General features: G+C 39.3%; 1 protein-coding gene across 1 annotated transcript in view; it reads left to right on the top strand.

Annotated features, from left to right (window-relative positions):
• The window catches only part of HCRTR2 (hypocretin receptor 2), a 30,654-nt gene extending 19,391 nt beyond the window's left edge, over positions 1-11,263 (top strand). The window contains exons 4-8 of the mRNA XM_051614540.1: positions 3,165-3,280; positions 6,705-6,925; positions 8,317-8,438; positions 9,203-9,403; positions 10,914-11,263. Of these exons, the coding sequence (XP_051470500.1) occupies positions 3,165-3,280; positions 6,705-6,925; positions 8,317-8,438; positions 9,203-9,403; positions 10,914-11,107 (854 nt within the window). The 3' untranslated portion in view covers positions 11,108-11,263. The remainder of the gene's footprint in view (positions 1-3,164; positions 3,281-6,704; positions 6,926-8,316; positions 8,439-9,202; positions 9,404-10,913) is intronic.
• Positions 11,264-19,661: the final 8,398 nt, after the last annotated feature.

Genomic DNA, 19,661 nt, shown 5'->3' with positions numbered 1-19,661 from the left:
AGTATTTTGACATAGAAACATAGTTTGGAAAGAACTGTGTTGTGTGGTTGCATTTTCTCTACTATGGCCACCCAATTCCTAACATCCTTATTTATTAAGCTTTGTTCTAAAAGTATACTATTCTAGCTGCATTGCTTCTTCATATTGGTAACTCCAAAACCTCACAGTTCTCTTCCTGAGACTAGAGAACCTGGGAACCTTCTACTGATGCTCAACAAACTTGATGGTCTTGTTGCTTTTCCCCATTCTTAGGGAAGCTGTCAAGAGTAACAATTTCATTATGCACGTATGGCTCAAGGGAATATTTCAGTTGCTAATCATATCAAAACCTTTTGAGTCTGGGTTATTTTCAGTTTATATACATATGTATATATGTATTTACACAAATAAAGCACAATTCTGGCAAAAATCCAGAAGCTGTAGTTTCAATCTTCTACTTCCTTACTTCATTTGAAGCATCTGGGACTGGAATACAATGCCAAGAAGGAAGTTTTAGAAAAGTTTAAGATTTGTTTAATAACCCCTGCAGCAGACAGAACAAGGTTTGTTTTAGCATACTGATCCTTTATCAGGTGGAGTGATCATACAGTGTGACTGGTGCTGAGTAGAAACTCCAGTCTTACCCCAATCCAGTCTCCATGACCACCTGTTTGCTTTTTGTCTCCCTCCTTCTTTTCACTGAAACAGCAGCCAGTGAAGTAAGAATAATTTATTTACTCTTAATGAGATGGTTACTCCAGCTACAAATAATCTCCCCTTGTCCCAAAGTTCATTAAGTGACCATGGGAGGGAAAGACACTTCTCCTCTTTTGCTTGGGAGTAAGAGGTTCAGCAGCCCAGTCAGGCAACTGATATATCACTGGGACCGTAGACTGATTGATGTTCTCATCCAAGAAACCTGGAAGTCACCCACTTGATAAATGAATAGAATATCAAACCAGCTCTTCCCCTTCTGTGCTGCTGTGATTGTCAAACAGCTTTAAAGCTTTTCTCTGGCTTGAGAAGCTAAACAGAGTCATGTTTCTTAGGGAGAAGTTCTACAAAGGGCTTTGCCCTGGGTGGAGGAGGGGCAGGTTTCCTTTGATGTTTAGCAGCTGGCACTTTCCAGGTGGCTAAACTTCAAAGGCAAGTGTTAGGATCTTCCTTCAACCTGGTCCATCAGTTCTTTGTAGATAGCTAGCCTTATTTAATGTTTCGCTTTACTTGGAATGCTAAACTGGAAGCCATAAACTCCAGATAGCCTTTTAAATATGTACCGTCCTTCTACCTGAGAGGGGCCTGGCTGCCTGCAGAGCATTGATGAGGCAGGTGGCATCTCTTTCTGAAGAGAAAGAATGTACTTCTAGCTCTGACCTCCTGTGATCCCAGTAAGTCACGTTACTCCCATTTCTCCTTAATCTCTCCGCATATGAAGCATGCATGTCAGTGTTTCCCTGGCCGACAGGACTGCCTTGAGGCTGCATTTCATGGAATGCAAAACCAATTCTGAGATCACCCGTCAATATACAAACCCAGGTTATCACCATTTAATAAAAAACCTGCCCCAAATTGTCTGCCTCCCACAGAGACATTGACAAAGGTTAGCAGCTGCAGCTGGTCAGCTAAGAGTTAGTAAGGGGGTTTGCTACAGGATCTTAGAGCAAGTAAGGAGCCAAATGCTGCTTATCAGAATGTTTTTAACTCTAATCCATCAAAGCTGTCAAATGTAAATGGAAATGTTTCTATTACCTTTCCCAATGATGAACATGGGCTGGAATATGCTATAGCATGTTTATTTTTCCCTGGTACCTAAATTTTTCTGACTGGTGATCCAGCTGGATCTTTGAGGGCCAACAATGAGCACGACATTAGAGGAGTCGGGGTTTGGGGCTGAGACTGGGATTAACATGATGTTGTATTCCTCCCTGCTATGAGAGTTAGGAGCCAAGTCTGTGTGTCTCCTTGTCTACTCCCAGGGATTCTCCTGGCATGCAATGGGACCTCTTCTTTGATAGGGCTCACAATCTCAGTCACTCTAAGAGGCAGAAAATAAGTTGGACTCACAGGTGTTTTGACCTCATGCAAGTATTTTTTTTTATTTTTTATTTTAATTTAAACTACAATCAGTACAGAGTTTCAGTTGCAAATCTTATTGTCCAGAAGCATTCAGAAATTCTGGAAATTTACATAAACATTCCTTCTTTAGCCTAGAATGCAGCTCCTAAGATTACCATGCCATCTATCTGCTCATGGACTACACAGTTTCTCATCTGCTACATATTGTCACCCTACACAAGGTTCATTCCTTTTCTGAGGCCACCCATATATGTTAAGTTGCAACTGATGTCAATGTGTGGTATTGCTAAACTGCATTTGATGTTACAAAAGTGAAAGTAAGTTTTCCAGGCACCTGCTGTACATTTGGCTATAATCTAACAACAAAGTTTATGATACAACATTCTTAACAACACAGTACATTCACAGTACTTGTAAGATGTTTGTATCTAAGCAAATAACACTCAGAATTTATAATTTGAAAAGAGATCCACAGGAAACTGGAATACAATGATAGGAAACTTGATATTGTTAAAGCTGAGTCAAAATAATCTTGCAAATTTCCTAAATTTAGAGCACTTAACTGAATTAATTCTTTCCCTTCCCTCCCCTTCCCATATTTCCACCAAAAAGTTATTTAAATAATGTCTCTCCTCCCATTAGCATTTTGCATGCAGTAGTCCATGTTCTCTGTTTATAGGTGAAAGGCTGTGCAATTTACTCAGGGACACATAGTAGCCTTTGTAGAACTAAAACTGAAGACAGTTACATCACCTGAAAAATACATCAAAGATGAGGTAGATTGAATGATTGGTTAGATAATGAGATGTTCTTTCACTGATTTAATAAAAACAAACTTCTTAAGACTTCATGCCTAAAGTAATAATGTGATATGAAAGCAATAATGTGATATGAGATGCTTGAGATAAAAGCATGTTTATAATGGAAAGAGAATATATATAGAAGTGATTAGAAACCCAATCCTGACCCTAATATTATTGGATACATCTTCTATTATAATCTATTATGTTTGAAAATAACATGCATATCTATATTAAGAATTTGGCTTAAAATGATTATGAGATGTATGTTTACTTAAATGCACTTGTCCTATTTGAATTTCTTTCCAGCTGAGGTTTACCCCAAAATGTATCATACATGCTTTTTTCTGGTGACATACATGGCACCACTGTGCCTAATGGTGTTGGCCTACTTGCAGATATTCCGAAAGCTGTGGTGTCGCCAGGTAAGTCACTTAAAACTAGCTCCATCTGCTTGCTGTTGTGGCTGTGCAGATTCCTGTGTCAACCTTCTTCTCTAGATGCTCCATGTTGTCACTTCTGACTTGGATTTTTACATCCAGGACTGTTACCAAGTTCAGTGATGCCACTGGCTTACAGCCACCTTGGGAAGGCACCGAGATGCTTTAAAAATGAAGGCAGTCAGGCTGAGTGTAAACCCCTTCTTGCTCATGTCTATGAGGAGCTTAGAGGGAGAAAAAAAAAGAGAAAACAGCAACAGAAAGTTTGATTGTAGGCAGAAGGAAGATTTCTGTGTCTGAAATACTTACCAAAATACTTTAGGCAACCTTTTTCATAGTGCTAAAATCTCCTGTAGCTCTCAAAAGTTAGGACTTACCTCATTTAGTTTGTGGTCTGTATGATTTTTTATTTTTATTTCTCATCTTACAAAGTCTTAGGTTCAGAGCAGGTCTTTTCTGAACAAAAGTTAGACTAGAACTATCAGAAGTGTGAGACAGGAATTGTCTGATCTGAAGTTCCCTGTTATCGGTTACATTTTATGTGAATTATTGACAAATAATTGACATGATTCCAGTATGAACATCTATTTCTTTTCAAGCTTCAAATTAAAAGTACAGGAAGGAGAGAAAAATACTTAACAAAAAAAAAACAACCACAAATAAGCAAGCACACAGAGAACATTTGAACTGAAGTAGCAAAAATGATGTGAATTTTTCCAAAAGAATTTTTCCCCCTCCAAAAATTTGGTGTCAGTTTGAGAATAATTTTCTGGATGTGAGCTGTCATACATCATTCTGTTGTTCCCTCTGCTGTCTTCTGCTCCATCTGGAATTTGTCTTTGGCTGTAGTCCCCCAACACACATTCTGTAAAGGACAATGAGCTCATCCTGTTGAAGACACAATGCAAGATACTCCCTCTCCTATCTTCTCAAGTGAATCAAACAGGGGCTGACACTTCCAGGAAAATATGGACATGAATCATTCTCTCACCATTGTGTCTGATGCCATCAAAATTTGAGGCTGTCCTGGACACAGCACAATATCTGCCACATCAGGAATGCTTTCCATTGCAGTTCAAACTGACCCATCAGAGAAATCATAAGTAGACTTTAGATTTCTGAAGATATCTATGTTAAAAGTAAAACTCAAATCTTACACTGGCAAAACATATCTCTTGCAAATAGCTAAAATATAAGAAAAGCTAAATCTTCTTTAAGGCATGTTGTTATCATTCATTCATCTTAATAACAATTACTGTCATGTCTAATCATACTAGGTTAAACCAGAGTTGCTATTTGTCTTGTGGTTTATATTTAAACATTTTTTTCCTTTTAATTTCTTACATTTATAGTATTAAATAACAAGGTATTTGGACGGTAAAATCTAACCCTTACAAATTTGAGAGGACCCTTCACCAGAACAAAGGCTTTGCTGGGTTAGTTTTGAAGTTAAGTTCAGTCCAATGTAGCTCTATGATGCTTTGTATCACTGAATAGGTTTCTGTCCTATATCACTCAATGACCATATTAATCCTTCTCTTCGGTACTTTACAGTCTATCTAGTCTCTCAAACTGTCCATCAATTAAGTTACTACAAAACAATTGTTCTTAACCTGCACGTAGCTTGAAAATGCTGGCTCAGATTTGGAGTGGAAGTTGAACGACTGGAAACCAACCTGGTTTTTTGGGTTTTTTTCCCCAAGTGTTTTAGTTCCCTATTTCTTCTTCACAGCATTTCTTCTCCCTATGAATCTTGCATATTGATAAGGTGTTACTGTTGGATTGATCCTTTTTTGTCCAGTGGCAGAAAAACAAATGCTGCTACAGGCCTAGTGCTGTAAATGATGTGAAATTACAGGTATCTCTTTTCCTAGCGATGATAGCCTTATGTGTAAGAGGCTGCACTAAGTAAAATTAAAGCCACTGCACATCTATTATCAGCCGTAACTTGGCTGCAGTCATCAGGCATTTTTAAGTGTGACAGGTGTACTGTAATCAGTCATGTCGAGCAAATAAACACAGTGCTCTTAACTGCATTATTGGATAATAGTTTCAATCAAGAAATCAAACTGTTTACCAGAACTTCAGTTAAATATAGTGATCCTATTGCAAAGTATGATGAGACTTCTAAATGTACATGGTAGAAAAAACACAGCAAGCATAGAATCGTAGAGTGGGTTGTGTTGGAAGGGACCTTAAAGTTCATCTAGTTCCAACCCCCCTGCATGGGCAGGGACACCTCCTGCTAGACCAGGATGCTCAAAGCCCCATCCAACCTGGCCTTGAACACTTCCAGGGAGGTGTTCCCAGGCCCCATCCACAACAGTAGAGGTTCCTTTGCCTTGCATTTTCCCTAAAGCTTCTTTTTTTAAAAAAATTGAGCATGTTGTGTGTGTTACAGATTTTCAGATCGCTAAAGGTAAGACAGATTTACAGGCTATCCATACTGTAATTTATGCAATAGCTCTTAAAATTACTGATTGTGTCTTTCAAGTAGATCTTTGAAGAAAAGCTTTACGGTCTTTGAATTTGTGATTAATCTTTTTAAAAGCAAGAACTATCACATCACAAACACCAGGGATTTTGAGTAATTTACACCAAAAGCATTATAAATGTCATTGTAATAGAATTCACTCAGGAAATCCTTGCCTTCTGTAGTGTTTCACATTCAGCTGCAGGTGGGAAATAATTTTGAAGAACTGAAGCAAAACAGCTGTATTTAACTTGGCTTATGTGAGGACAAGTAAAACAAAACAACAAAGTGGTTTTTTTTAATAGCTACATCTATCCATTGTAAGGTGCCTTTGGCTCACCTAATTCTTCCTATGTCTTGGCACTCTTCCATGCTTCACCTCTGTTCATCACTGTATATAGATTCAGCTTTGAAGACCTTTGCAGGGAGATCCACACATCAGCTTTGATTCCTTTAGCTGCTTCATTGTCATCTAGATTGCATATTTGGAAGTTTTATGGCACTTAAACTGTATAGGTTTTTAATCATGGTTTTCTGATACTGAAAAGCTGTTTAGTATCTCAAATTAGCAACATATGAATGGGATAAACTACTCTGTCATTCAAGAAAACATTTAATGTAGAATGTAAAGCAACTTAATTGCAGTAGTAGGCTTGGTTAAGCGGGATAGTCTCAAGACACAAGCAAGGCAAGGTGTGTAGGAAGGAAAGACAATTTTAACACATCACTTGATATATTTGGCTAAAAAGCAATTTTTTTTATGCAGTCCTTCAAGTGTATCTGAAATCAGGTTTGCTTCTTGCAGCTATATCAATTAATTTAACAAAAAAATCTACTTCCTGCAAGCTTACATTGTGTATGTCAATGTCTATTTTTCGTGTTATAGATACTCACAATGGTAGTTTTTCAAAGAACCCCTTATTTTGTCTTTTTGAGATCCCAGGAACTTCTTCTGTTGTTCAGAAAAAATGGAAACCTCTGCAGTCCTCAGCACAGCCCCGGGGGCTGGGACAATCAACAAAGTCAAAGATTAGTGCTGTGGCAGCTGAAATAAAACAGATTCGTGCAAGAAGGAAAACAGCACGTATGCTGATGGTTGTCCTCCTGGTTTTTGCACTTTGCTATCTACCAATTAGCATCCTCAATGTCTTAAAAAGGTAAAGTTTATCCCCAAGTATAAACATTTGGTAAAGCTTTCTGTCTCAAAACTATCCTCTGTTATGAGATTCCTCTTATTCTGGCAAATACATGTGAAGGATAAGCTTATTGTTTTTTCACAATAAAGAAATGGAAAATAAGCATACAGTTGCAACAAAAAAAAAAGTTATCTAACTTATCCATGGTATTTAAACTAAAGGCCAGATTGTGGAACCCTTATGAACAAGGTTTGCCTCATGAAAATGGTGTAGCCCATCTCCTCATTAAAACCTGTATTTTACATGGGATTACAGCTTGTTTGCTGTTAATGCACCCATGGAAGTGCATTTACCGAAAGCAGCAGCTGGAAGTTAGCAAGAGAGAGTAGTGTTGTGGCTTGGTCCCCAGGACTGTCAGATGCTGAGTTCAAGCCTAAACCTAATCATGCACCATTTTAAGACCTTAGGCTAACCCTCTAGTTTGCCTTTGAAGCTTGTTTTACTTATTTACCCTTTTCTCTCCTGTTCATATGAGACATAATCGTTGGCACTCTGTTTTCCGTATGGTGCCTGACAGGTTAAGGCTTTGGAATAGCTATATCTCATGACACCTTTGCAAAATACTGACATCTAGCAGAAGATTTGGATATCCTGAAAAACAACCATCCTTTTATTGCTGCTTGAGGAAAAATTTATTTTTTAAAGAATACTTTCTATTTGGATATGAAGGCTTAAATACATGCCACTCAGTTCTACCACTTTCCTGAGGCCTAATTTAAGTACTTTTCAGCCTCAGGTCCCTCGGTAGGCAATGTGGAGAAGCAGAAGGCAGTTTTCAGAAGGCCGCTCAGGCCACCTACAATCTGAGCCACTGAGGAACTACACAGGCTGCCTCAACTACACTAGTAGAGTAGGCCTGTAGTTAGATTTTCACTTAAATGGCAAAGGTTAGGTGTAAAAAATCTGGGCAAAGCAGGTTTCTCCAGAGGACAGAAGCTGGTATTGTGGCCTCAGGTTTTGGGCCAGTTCAGTGTTCTAACTCCAGAGCCCCTGTAAACTGAAGAGTGGGCCTAGAGCTGGGAACCTCATTGACTAGAACAAGTAAAAAGCAACCTTTCCCTTTTTTTGGCTTATCTAACACCCATTGACTTTGGCACTTAGTAGGAAAGTCATGCATCTGCATCATTGCAAAGTAAAGTACTGATGTTCTCTGTTGTGCTCAACCACCCAGAAGGGAGACAAGGGATGAGGAAAGGACCTTATTCACTCAAGAAAGTGAGCAGTGTTGAATTAGCTTTTCTATGATACTGAAAATAGATATTCAGAGATAAAATCAGGCTAGAGGTTGCCAAATCTTTTTTTATTATTTCTAATTTTGCCATTTTTCAGTGTTTTTTTTTCTTTTTCTGTAGGGTTTTTGGGATGTTCAATCATGCTGATGACAGAGAAACCGTATATGCCTGGTTCACATTCTCACACTGGCTTGTATATGCAAACAGTGCAGCCAATCCCATTATTTATAACTTCCTCAGTGGTAAGTTACAGTCACCTAGAATTCAAGTTTAATGTATAGTTTGAATGTAATGAGCCATAGCAAATAAGATTAATGACTGTGTAACATCAGCCCAGCTCCTCTGGTGGGAACTAGATCCTCTTCTTGGAACAAGTTCCCTCGTGTATCCTATTACTTTCAGGCTATCTACCTATAACTAAACTAAACAGTGCCAAGGCCTGAGTCCAAGTGCTTGAATTTGAGGGTCCATGACATTAATTTTGTAGAGAAGACCCTGGCATGACTTTGGTCTGAAACAGTTACCATTCCCCTAGACACTCCCTGAATACTTGCTGGGAGGTAGTACAGGCCACCATCTGGGCGGTCCCCAGTTGGCATTTTATAGGCAAGTATTGGGCTTGGAGACTGCATCTGCAATAGTACTTACATGACCAGACTGTGCCAACTAGGTTCAAGGCCAAAGAACCAGCCAGGATGCTGTTTGCTTATTGGTATAGATATGTCTTAATTTATATTTGTCTTGTTTGGCTTTGGACAGCAGAACTTAAACTGGTGGTATCTCACATCTCTTCTTAAAAAGGTTATGGTTTTTTCTCTCTTTCTCCAGGATGTTCAGATTGTTATTTCCTACTTCTGCATTAGAACAACATCTGGGTGATTTGGGTTAATTTTGCTTTACATAGCTGCTTTTTTTTTTTCTTTTCTTTTTTTCTTTCCTAAGCTATAAAGTTTGTTGAAACATGGTTTATATTATTTTTTCATGAGTCTTCTTTTGTGGTTGGCAGGGAAATTTAGAGAAGAATTTAAAGCAGCCTTTTCTTGTTGCATCTTCGGCATTCGCAGTCACCATGATGAACGGCTCAGCAGAGGTCGTGCAAGTACAGAGAGCCGGAAATCCTTGACCACCCAGATCAGCAATTTTGATAACATTTCAAAACTCTCAGAACACGTTGTATTGACCAACATAAACACAATTCCAGCAAATGGTACTGCACCTGTTACCCACTAGTAGTACACTTGTCCCTGTGTCTTTTGATGCTGTGGTAGTAAAATTCAATTTTGCATGCAATATTATTTGAATCTGAGCACAATGCAATGAGACAAGGTTGTTTGCAATTAAGGAATGACTGTAAGAAAGGCATCTTGCAAGAAATATTTTATAGAATATGCTACAACTTTGTTTATATGTTGATGAAACAAAATTTAATCTCATTTATTTCAGAAGTTGAGTGGCAAATATTTTTTTGAATCCCTGCTTACTTAGATTCCTAAGTAAATAAAGAACAGGTACCTGAAAGTATGAAAATAATTTTCCTTGGAGTTGAATGTATTTATAAAAAGCTATATTCTACTCAGAGTTAATTGTCTGAAGATGTGGTCAATTTAATAACAAATACTATAAGCAAAATTTGGTGTACAGATTGAATTAACTGAATGTCCCTGACTATTTCAACTTATCTGCTTACCATGTATTCTGGTGTGAGTTGAGCTGATCAAATAAGGAATTCACATTAATTTATTTTCTCACATTTTCCATTATTTTTCCTGGGGGGTGTGTTACTGTGTGCGTTCAGGAACAGCCACTCTCAGCTTTTCTCCAATAGACATTGCTAAACTAATGAACACAGTCTGAAATAAAAAGCAGAAATTGTTTAAGCTTTCCCAATTCTGGGTAAACACTGAAATAATTGTACGAATCCCTAGCTTTGTGAACAGGTGCAAAATGGCATGTAATTTATTATTTTATATTTCTCATTACATTATATGTTATATCCCAGCAGGACGTTGCCAGGTACTCCAAGTACAGGATTCATACTTCCTGTCCTGGGGATGTGAACTTTGGTTGTCTAGAAGTTATTTCAGGCACTCAAGGCTAGGACTATATAAGCTATATGTTGATAACAGATAAATTGGTATCTGCAAGGACAGCTAATCTGTTCCTAAAACAAATATCTGAAAATAATTTAATAAATTACCTCTGAAGAAGGCTATTCTTTTCACTTACTATAAAAGGAATGTTGCTGTTGCGGTTTTTTTCCCCCCTGAATTCAGCTTGCTCTTCTCCAATAGTGTTGCCATTCCTGTATGTACAGCACAAGCAGGGTTACAGCCATAAAAGCCAGATGATTGTGGCTGTAGATGATACTTTACATCTATTATTTGTCATCATTTGTTTCTCTGCTTGTCACAGTGACGTCTGGATAAGGAATCACAGGGCAGTTTACCAAATAGTGCATAATAAGTAAGTAGTAGTAGACAATAAAAATGTTTAAAAGTAAGAAATTCAAGGTTTCTGTATCAGAAATCCCCTTAGACTTCAGTCAAATAGTCTTCACTTAAAATTTGCAAGTGCAATTTGTAACATTTTCTGACAGACCATTTTGTCAGTAAGTCATCACCTGCACAGTGTTCAGAGTGTAACAATCACAGGGTGAACCAGTCAGCTGTCTGCTACAAACAGTGAAATAATCTGAAAGACTTTATTTTACCTTGCAGGTATCCCAGCTGCACTCAGCCTGTTGAAATCAGCCGAACTGACTCTCCAGATACCAGGAGTGAGCATGACTTCAAATTTAGATGAATTGGCGAGGGTTCCTGGAGAAGACAATGGCAACACAGAGATTGCAGAGTGGGACAAATTCATCCCTAGCATAACTAAACTTACCTCAATGGAGTTGCAGCAAGGATGACTGTGGCTCAGTACATTAATACCACCAGAGAAGGGCATCCACTTTTAGCTGTGTTACAGACTACAGTAACTGGACAAAGGGATTCCTTCAAAATGACTGCCTCTCCTGTTTTCTCTCAGTCTTACAGAAACCTACTTACCTCAGTATGAACTAAAGAAGATGTCTTTACAAGTCTTTTTAAAGATTGGATTGTATCATACTTTGTAAATAGTGTAGATATTTATTTTTATATTTTTAGATGCTGTGGAATATTCTAAAATGTATAATATAAAGAACTCATGTATTTGAAAGAAATCTCAAACATCATTTATTTATATCCTGTTTCTATAAATGAGTGACTTATTTACAAGGAATGCTTACTTATACACTAGCGATATTCTGGAATTACTTTGCACTTCTTTTTTTGGTAATTCACCTTTAGAAAATTCTGTGTTCATTATGGAAGTTCCACATCAGGCTGATTTTGGGAGACTTCAGGCTACTTTTCTCAACACAGTTGTGCTTTTAAGACGTGAACCCAAAGTGCTGCAAGTCACACGTGTTTTCGTAAAATTACACTAAATAGCCTTTTTTTTTTCTTCAGATTCGAGTGCCTAACATATAACTACTGAAATAAAACTTACATGATGCTCAAAGGTGCTATAAGCTCAAAATTCCTACTCAGGCCAATAGGAATAACAAGTCTCAGCACCCTGAAGGACAGGACATTTTAACTTTGGTAGCTCATTTTAGTCCATAACATCTGCAAGTGTTGCTACAGATCTTTGTGAGGATCTTTAAAGTAGAAAACATTGTGTTATCTTGCTAGTTTTAATAATTTCTTTCTTAGGTGACATTTAATACTAATGATACAAACAATAAACAGATTTATATGCCAAATGTTGTCTTTTCAGCAATTAAAATAAAATGTTTCTCTTAGGATATTGTAGAGGTGATATCTCATTGGTCCTGTAGTTCAAGTACTCACTTACTCGTTTTCCATTTCTGAGATGAGGTCCCCAGCCTGGGGCTTCCTACTAAGCATTGTAATTTTTCTTTTAAAGAGGGAATTTAATGCATCACTGGAGAATTAGCCTACCCGGGGAATGTGGCCCATTGGTTAGAAAGAGGTTAATCTATAAGAACCTGAGTTGCAATCTCCCTGTGGCCCTATTCTTGCATTTCAGCTAAGATTTTTCAAAAGGAAGGGTAAGATGGGAGAGAGGACTTGTTTTTCAGTAAAAAGCATTGGTCATCATAGACAGAACACATTCTCCATGTTTCTGAAAAGCCAATTATTCATAGGCAGAGTTATTTGATTAACTTATGTAAATATTTTTTCGAGAATTTACTTTGACCTAATGTCATGATGTGGGAAATGGTTCTTCTTCTTCCTCATGTACTATCATGACAGCTATCACTTTACAAAATGCTTCATTACTTTATGCTTTACCCTTCCCCAACAGGTGTTTTACTCGACATTATTGCAATTATTCCTAGTTTACACTGGTGTAAAGTGAGAGAAGAAAATTGCATTTGTTTGTATATTAAATTTTTCTATTAAAAGGCAAAAAGGAGAACATTTTTTTTTCTATTAGAAGGAATAAGGGGAAATACGTAAATGGAAAGAATGGTTAAACATTAAATAAAATTATAGGGTTTCCTATACTACTACGGGCTAACTTACTTTTTTCAGTATAGCTATTATATAACTATTACTTCAAGAAACTATTTTACTTTGTCTCTTCTAAGAAAAGAAAAAATAATAATTGTGGAAAATGCAGCAGGATTTTATTTAATAGCTATTGAAATTCCTTTGCCATTACAGGGCTATTTTTGTTCTTCAGCCACAGAAAATGTAGTATTCTTGAACTTAAAAAAAAACATGTGGAACAAGATTGAATTTTTCTGTGTCGATCACAGAATCACAGAATTGTCATGGTTGGAAAAGACCTCTAAGATCACGGAGTTCAACCATCAACACAAAACAAAACAAACTTCCACAACCTAAACCACTAGAGCGTGCCCTGAAGTGCCATGTCTACATATTTCTTTAATATCTCCAAGGATGATGACTCAACCACCTCCCTGGACAACCTGTTCCAGTGTCTGACCACTCTTCAGTACAGAAATTCTTTCTAATATCCAGTCTAAACCTCCTCTTGCCACAACTTCAGGCCATTTCCTCTGGTCCTATCATTATCCACTTGGGAGAAGAGTCCAATACATACCTCCCCTACAACTTCATTTCAGGCAGTTGTAGAGGGTGATGAGGTCTCCCCTCAGCCTCCTTTTCTCCAGACTAAACAACCCTCATGTTCATCTGTCTGTCAACCAGCACCCCCAGATCCTTTTCTGCTGGGCAGCTTTCCAGCCACTCATTCCTAAGCCTATGGCATTGCCTGGAGTTGTTTTGACTGAAATTTTGGACATGGCACTTGGTTTTATTGAACCCCTTGCAATTGGCCTTGGGCCACTGATCCAGCCTGTCCAGGTCCCTCTGCAGAGGCTTCCTACCCTCAAGCAGAACACTCCCACCCAATCTGGTGTTGTCTGTAAACTTACTGAGGTTGCACTCAATCCCCTCATCCAGATCATCGATAAAGCCATTGAACAAACCTGGCCCCAAAACTGAACCCTGAGGGACACCACTGGTGACCAGCCACCAACTAGATCTGACCCCATTTAGTACAACTCTTTGGGCATGGCCATCCAGCCAGTTTTTCACCCAGTGAAGAGGACACTTGTCTATGCTATGATTCGCCAGCTTCTCCAGGAGAATGCTGTGGGAGACAGTGTCAAAGGCCTTACCAAAGTCCAGGTGGACAACATCCACAGCTTTCCCCTTACCCAATAGGCGGATCACCTGGTCATAGAAAGAGATCAGGTTGGTCAAGCAAGACCTTCTTTTCATAAACCCATGCTGTCTGGCCCTGATCTCCTGGCTGCCCCGCACTTGCTGTGTGAGGTCACTCAAGATGAGCCTCTCTATGATCTCTCCTGGTCAGGCTGACAGGCCTGACAGTCCTCTGGGTCTACCTTCTGGCCCTTCCTGTAGATGGGCGTCACATTAGACAGCCTCCAGTCATCTGGGACCTCTCCCGTTGACCAAGGTTGTTGACAAATGATGGAGAGAGGCTTAGCAAGCTCCTCTGCCAGCTCCCTCAGTACTCTAGGATGAATCCCATCTGGCCCCATAGATTTGGGCATGTTCTGGTGCAGAAGCAGATCGTTAACTACTTCCCTCTGGATTATGGTGAGGCTTGATCTGCTCTCTGTCCTTATCTTCCAGCTCAGAAGGCTGAACACCCTGGGGGTAGCTGGTCTGACTATTAAAAACAGAGGGAAAGAAGCATTAAGTATGTCAGCCTTTTCTTCATCCTTGGTTGCAATGTTTCCCCTGGCATCCAGTAAGGGATGGAGATTCTTGCTGGCTCTTTATTGTTGATGTATTTGTAAAAACTTCTTTTGTTGCCCCTTATGTCAGTGGCAAAGTTGAGCTCCAACTGGGCTTTTGCCTCCCTGATTTTCTCTCTGAATGAGCCAGTGAGACCTCTGTACTCTTCTTGAGTTGCTTATCCCTTCTAAAATTGGTAAACTCTCCTTCTTTTCATAAGTCCCAGCAAAAGCTCCCTGTTAAACCAGGCTGGCCACCTTTTCCACCCTTTCATCTTATGACACATGGGGACAGCCTGCTTTTGGGCCTTTAAGATTTCCTTTTTGAAGAGCATCCAGCCCTCCTGGACCCCTTTGCCCTTCAGGTCTGTCTCCCAAGGGACTGTCTCAACCAACATCCTGAACAGACTGAAGTCAGCCCTCCAGAAGTCCATGATGGAAGTTTTGCTAACTCCTTACGTCACTAAGAATTGGAAACTTAACCATTTCACGTTCACTAAGCCCAAGACAGCCTCCGACCACCAAATCCTCCCCTAGTCAGTCCTTCTCTGTTTGTGTACAGGAGGTCCAGGGAGGCACCTCCCCTGGTAGTCTCACCATTTGTGTTGCAAAATTACCTTCCATACACTCAAGGAACCTCCTAGACTGTTTCTTGTCTGCTGTATTATATTTCCAGCAGATGTCCGGTAGGTTGAAGTCCCCCACCAGAACAAGGGCTGGCAATTGCAAGACTTCAGCCAGCCACTTGCAGAATACTTCATCTGCCTCATTGTCCTGGTTAGGTGGTCTATAACAGATTCCCATCACAGTATCTGCCTTATTTACCTTCCCCTTCATCCTTATGCATAGATACTCAATTTTACCATTGCGATAATCAAGCTCTGTACAACCAAAACACTCCCTAGTGTACACAGCCACACCACCACCTCTCCTTCCCAGTCTATCCCTTTTGAAGAGCTTATATCCATTGATGGCAGCATTCCAGTTGTAACAGTCATCCCACCATGTTTCCATGATGGCAGCAACATCATAGCTGTCCTGCTGCACAATGGCTTCCTGTTTATTGCCCATTCTTTGTGCACTAGTGTGGATGCACTTGGGCTGGGATATCGATTTCACTGCCATCCTTGGCACTTGACCCCTAGGCTCAGCTCTGGTGGGCCTGATTTTATCCCCCTCCCCCTTTCAGTCTTGTTTAAAGCCCTGTCTTTGAGCCCTGCTACCTTTTGCCCTAATACCCTTTCCCCCCTGCAATACAGGGTTTTCCAATCCATTGCCAGCAGACCCGGTGTCTCATAAATCAAACCATGGTCAAAAAACTCAAAGTCCTCCTCATAGCACCAGGTTTGGAGCCAGGCGTTGATCTGGTGAGTCTTCTTGTTTACCCATTCATCATTCCTTGGAACTGAAGGGGTATAGGAGAACACAACTTGTGCTCCTGATCCCTTGACCAGTTGTCCCAAGCCCCTGAAATCTTTCTTAATTGCCCTCGGACTTCCTCTCGCTACCTCACCACTACCTACCTGAAAGATCAAAAGAGGGTAGTAATCTGAGGGCCATACCAGACTAGGAAATTTCCTGGTTATATCCCTAACCCAGGCCCGAGGTAGGCAGCAGACTTCCCTGTGGGAAGTGTCTGGCCGGCATATAAGACCCTCAGTTCCCTTTGGGAGGGAATCTCCTATAACAGTTACCCTCCTCTTGCTCTTAACAGAAGCAGTCTTCATAGGTGGAGCTGACTGCTTCGGTAACTCCCTGGATGGGGCTTTATCAACATCTTAATTTCCCTGGTCCTCTAATTCCAGAGCCTCGTATCTGTTCCATAAGGGCACCTGGGAAGGTGGGAAAGGTCTGGAAGGGACTCGCCTGCTGTCTTGAGCATGGAACCTGCTTCCATTCACCCCTGTGATCTCCTAGGTCCCCTCCTTCTAGATGATGACAAGAGGACTACTTCTCATAGAGCCTCCACCTGCTGCCTTTTCCCTAAGGATGGTAGGGTGTGGCTCCGCCAGTGTGTTTCCCTTTCACATTCCCAGATAGTCCTCAGTCTTTCAACTTCCTCCTTAATCTCTGCCACCAGACTGAGCAGATCATTTACCTGGTCGCAGTACACACAGGTGTTGTCTTTGGTGTCCTCTGGCAAGAGTGACAGGCTCAGACATTCCATGCAGCCTGATACCTGGATGGCTGTGTGTTTCTGAGGCAGGTCAGTCTGGGTCAATAATTTCAATAATTGAAATTATGCAACAGCTGCTGAATGAGAACATTACAGAAATGGAGGAAAGGAATTTCAAAAATGTTCTAAATTTTGTATTTTGATAGAAGTAAATAAAAAGTGAAGATGTTAAAAACTAGTAGACTAGTTGTAAAACAAGTATCAGCAGTCATTTAATTGTGGCATAAAACTTTGCCTCAACCCACTGCTGAAAAAATGCTAATTATAGCAACATTTTGCAAACCTGTACTTTCCTCCCAGAGAATGTATTTTTATCTTTTCCTTGAAGAGTGAGACAGAAAGCAGTGAGTATCTAAGAAAAACGTGTCAGTATAAAAGGGGAGTAGGCATACTTTCCAAGCATAAAAGGCCATGGGAGATTGTGGAAGACCAGCAAAATTCTCCTGCCTTGTCATCCCTGTTGCCCAGATCCCTGTGAGATTAATAGGAGGTGGGGGTGTAGGTGGGAGTGCAGGCGGTGGGTGGTGATGCTTTAAGAAAATAATAATAATATATATATATGTATGAATAATATATAAATATATATACATATAAAAGCAGCATCTTTCTAAAAGGAGGTTCAATGCTACCTGCCAACAGATATTGTCTTCTTTTTGCTACTACCTTAATGCCAGTGGGATAAACTGTGTTTGTGAGTCTTAGGTGAGGACACCACTAAAGGTCATTGGCAGCTTTTTGGCTCCTGCAAGTCTCCTGAGACATGTTAGAAATTGAGGTTCTGGCCTTAATCTTCTCCTTTGTAAGAGAAAATTTAACTTCTGTTCTCTTTGTTCTTTTCTCTTATTTTCACTTAGATCTCCAAAATTAAAATATTCCAGTGTTGCTAGGAACTCCTTTGAGCCATAACTTTAACTTAAAAGTACTTTTTGTGTGGAGAATATAAATAAAAGATGAAAAACTAATTGAGAAGTGATTCTGGACTTTTTGCTGGCCAGATTTTTATTGAGTAAACAGCATATCTTTCAGACAAATATTATACCATCAGACCTTATCTAAGTAATTGAAATTCTAATAAAAGATAGAAAGTGTTAACTGAGAATATGACTATCAAACTAAAAATTTTTGTTATTTTCATGGAAGGCTTTTCATAAATACATTTTTTGGGTTTTTATTGATGCAAATATTTATATGTATTTATTTAGCTAGTTCTACAAAATTTGAGAAATACCTAGCCATTTTCCTCTGTAGCTCAGATATGTTTTCAAGACAAGATTTCATGAGAAAAACTTCATGTGCACTTAAAAATCATCTACCTATCTGTAAAAAATAGTGGAGAGTTTTTTGCCAATTCTGAAGCCGTTTACTCAAGAAAGATCCAAATATTTTTATAATTCAAAATAATATCCAGCTGTATTTATTTTTTAACAAAACTAATCACTGGAAGATAAACACAATAGTGAGCAGTGGACATTAGTGTAGATAAAATGACTGTGAGAAGAGTAATGTGCATTTTGCACATGATGGAAATTAATGCATCTTAAAGAAGTTTCTGCTTCTTATCCATTAAAAAAAGGTGAGGAAAGAGCATTTCTTATCTAGTCTACAAATTTCAAAAATTATTTGAAAGCTAAGCTTTAATAAGGTTTTATGAACTCTAGCTGCTTTGGTATGCCATCATTTCCCCTAACAAGACAGGAGCATAGAAATGGAGTTATTATGGAGTTGTTTCTGCTTGGTCATAACATCATTAGACACAGAGTTTAAATCACAACGTATTAGGTCATTAACCTGGAGAGTGCATTATAGGAAGGAGAATACAGTAAAAATTAGCTTTACTCAGCCCTTGCAGTAAGATGTGTTGCAACCTACTGCTGCATGTTACAATTGATTAGGACCAAGGCAAAATTTTGTCACAGCTAAAATTATATGAATTTATCCGGTTGTTCCTTTTACCTGACAGTAAGGTTTGTTGTTTTCTGAGTGTTGGATATATTGGATGAAATACTGTGTTATTTTATGCATACATTTTTGGGGAAAGAAAAGACAAGTATTTAGCAATGTTGGCATTAATTAAATAAGTAACTTAAATAAGTTATGTAATAAATTAACTAAGTTAAAAATCTGGATTTCTCTCAAATTCTGCTTTGAATAATAGGGACAGGATTTCACCCACTATATCTCTGTCGCTGCTAGCTATACTGAAAGTTTTATGATGTCTTTTTGTTTTAAATGCTCAAGGACCAAATCCAATTAAAAATGTTCTGTACAGGATAAGCAGCTTGTGAAAACAAGACTCACGAATAGCATGAAGAAATCAATAGGGATCTGTTGTTTACTCCTCCTTTCAGTGCAAAAGCAAAGGGCACCTGGTGAAGTCAGCAGGTGTGATTTGTGGTTGATTTATCTTTTATTAAGTACCCTCTGATCTGCTGAGTTTTTTATGACAAGCTGTGTTTTTATGCACTTTAGTGAAATTCCTAAAGTCAGACCCATAGTCCAGTGTGGGTCTAGACTGTAGATTAGCTCTTTGTTCCTCTGGTCTGTGGTCCAACATGCTCCACAGCTTCTCTCTCTCTGCTTAATACATCATGATTGTGTTCCACGTCTAAGATGAAAACAAAAAAAATCATTTCTAAAATACATTTAAAAGTGCTTGCAGAAGATGATCAGACATAGGAACAGGCATTTTCCAGGGAGATTGTAGCCAGCAGTCAAAGAGCTTGCTCAGGTAGCTTCTCTGTGAGTCAAGTGGGTCTGAATTTGGAGGGATTGCCAGATCCGGTAAAAAAACGCCCATGAACCGCATCTCACCTAGACTCGGTCCAGCTTAACAACTAGAGCAAACCGAGCAATGTGAGCAAAGGGTGTCACAGCGCTAATGAAGGAAGCTCGCGGGGGCGGGAGGCCACGGGTGAAAGATTCTTCAAGGGCTCCTGACCAGAAAAGGTGGGCAGAGAAAGGGGCGACATTTACATCGGAAGGGGGACAGGCCTGTCCCCTTTC

Source organism: Apus apus, chromosome 3, assembly GCF_020740795.1.
Source record: "Apus apus isolate bApuApu2 chromosome 3, bApuApu2.pri.cur, whole genome shotgun sequence".
In the NCBI taxonomy this organism is placed as follows: Eukaryota; Metazoa; Chordata; class Aves; order Apodiformes; family Apodidae; genus Apus; species Apus apus.
The sequence above is the reverse complement of the archived record's forward strand: the minus strand, read 5'-3'. Positions and strand labels throughout refer to the sequence as shown.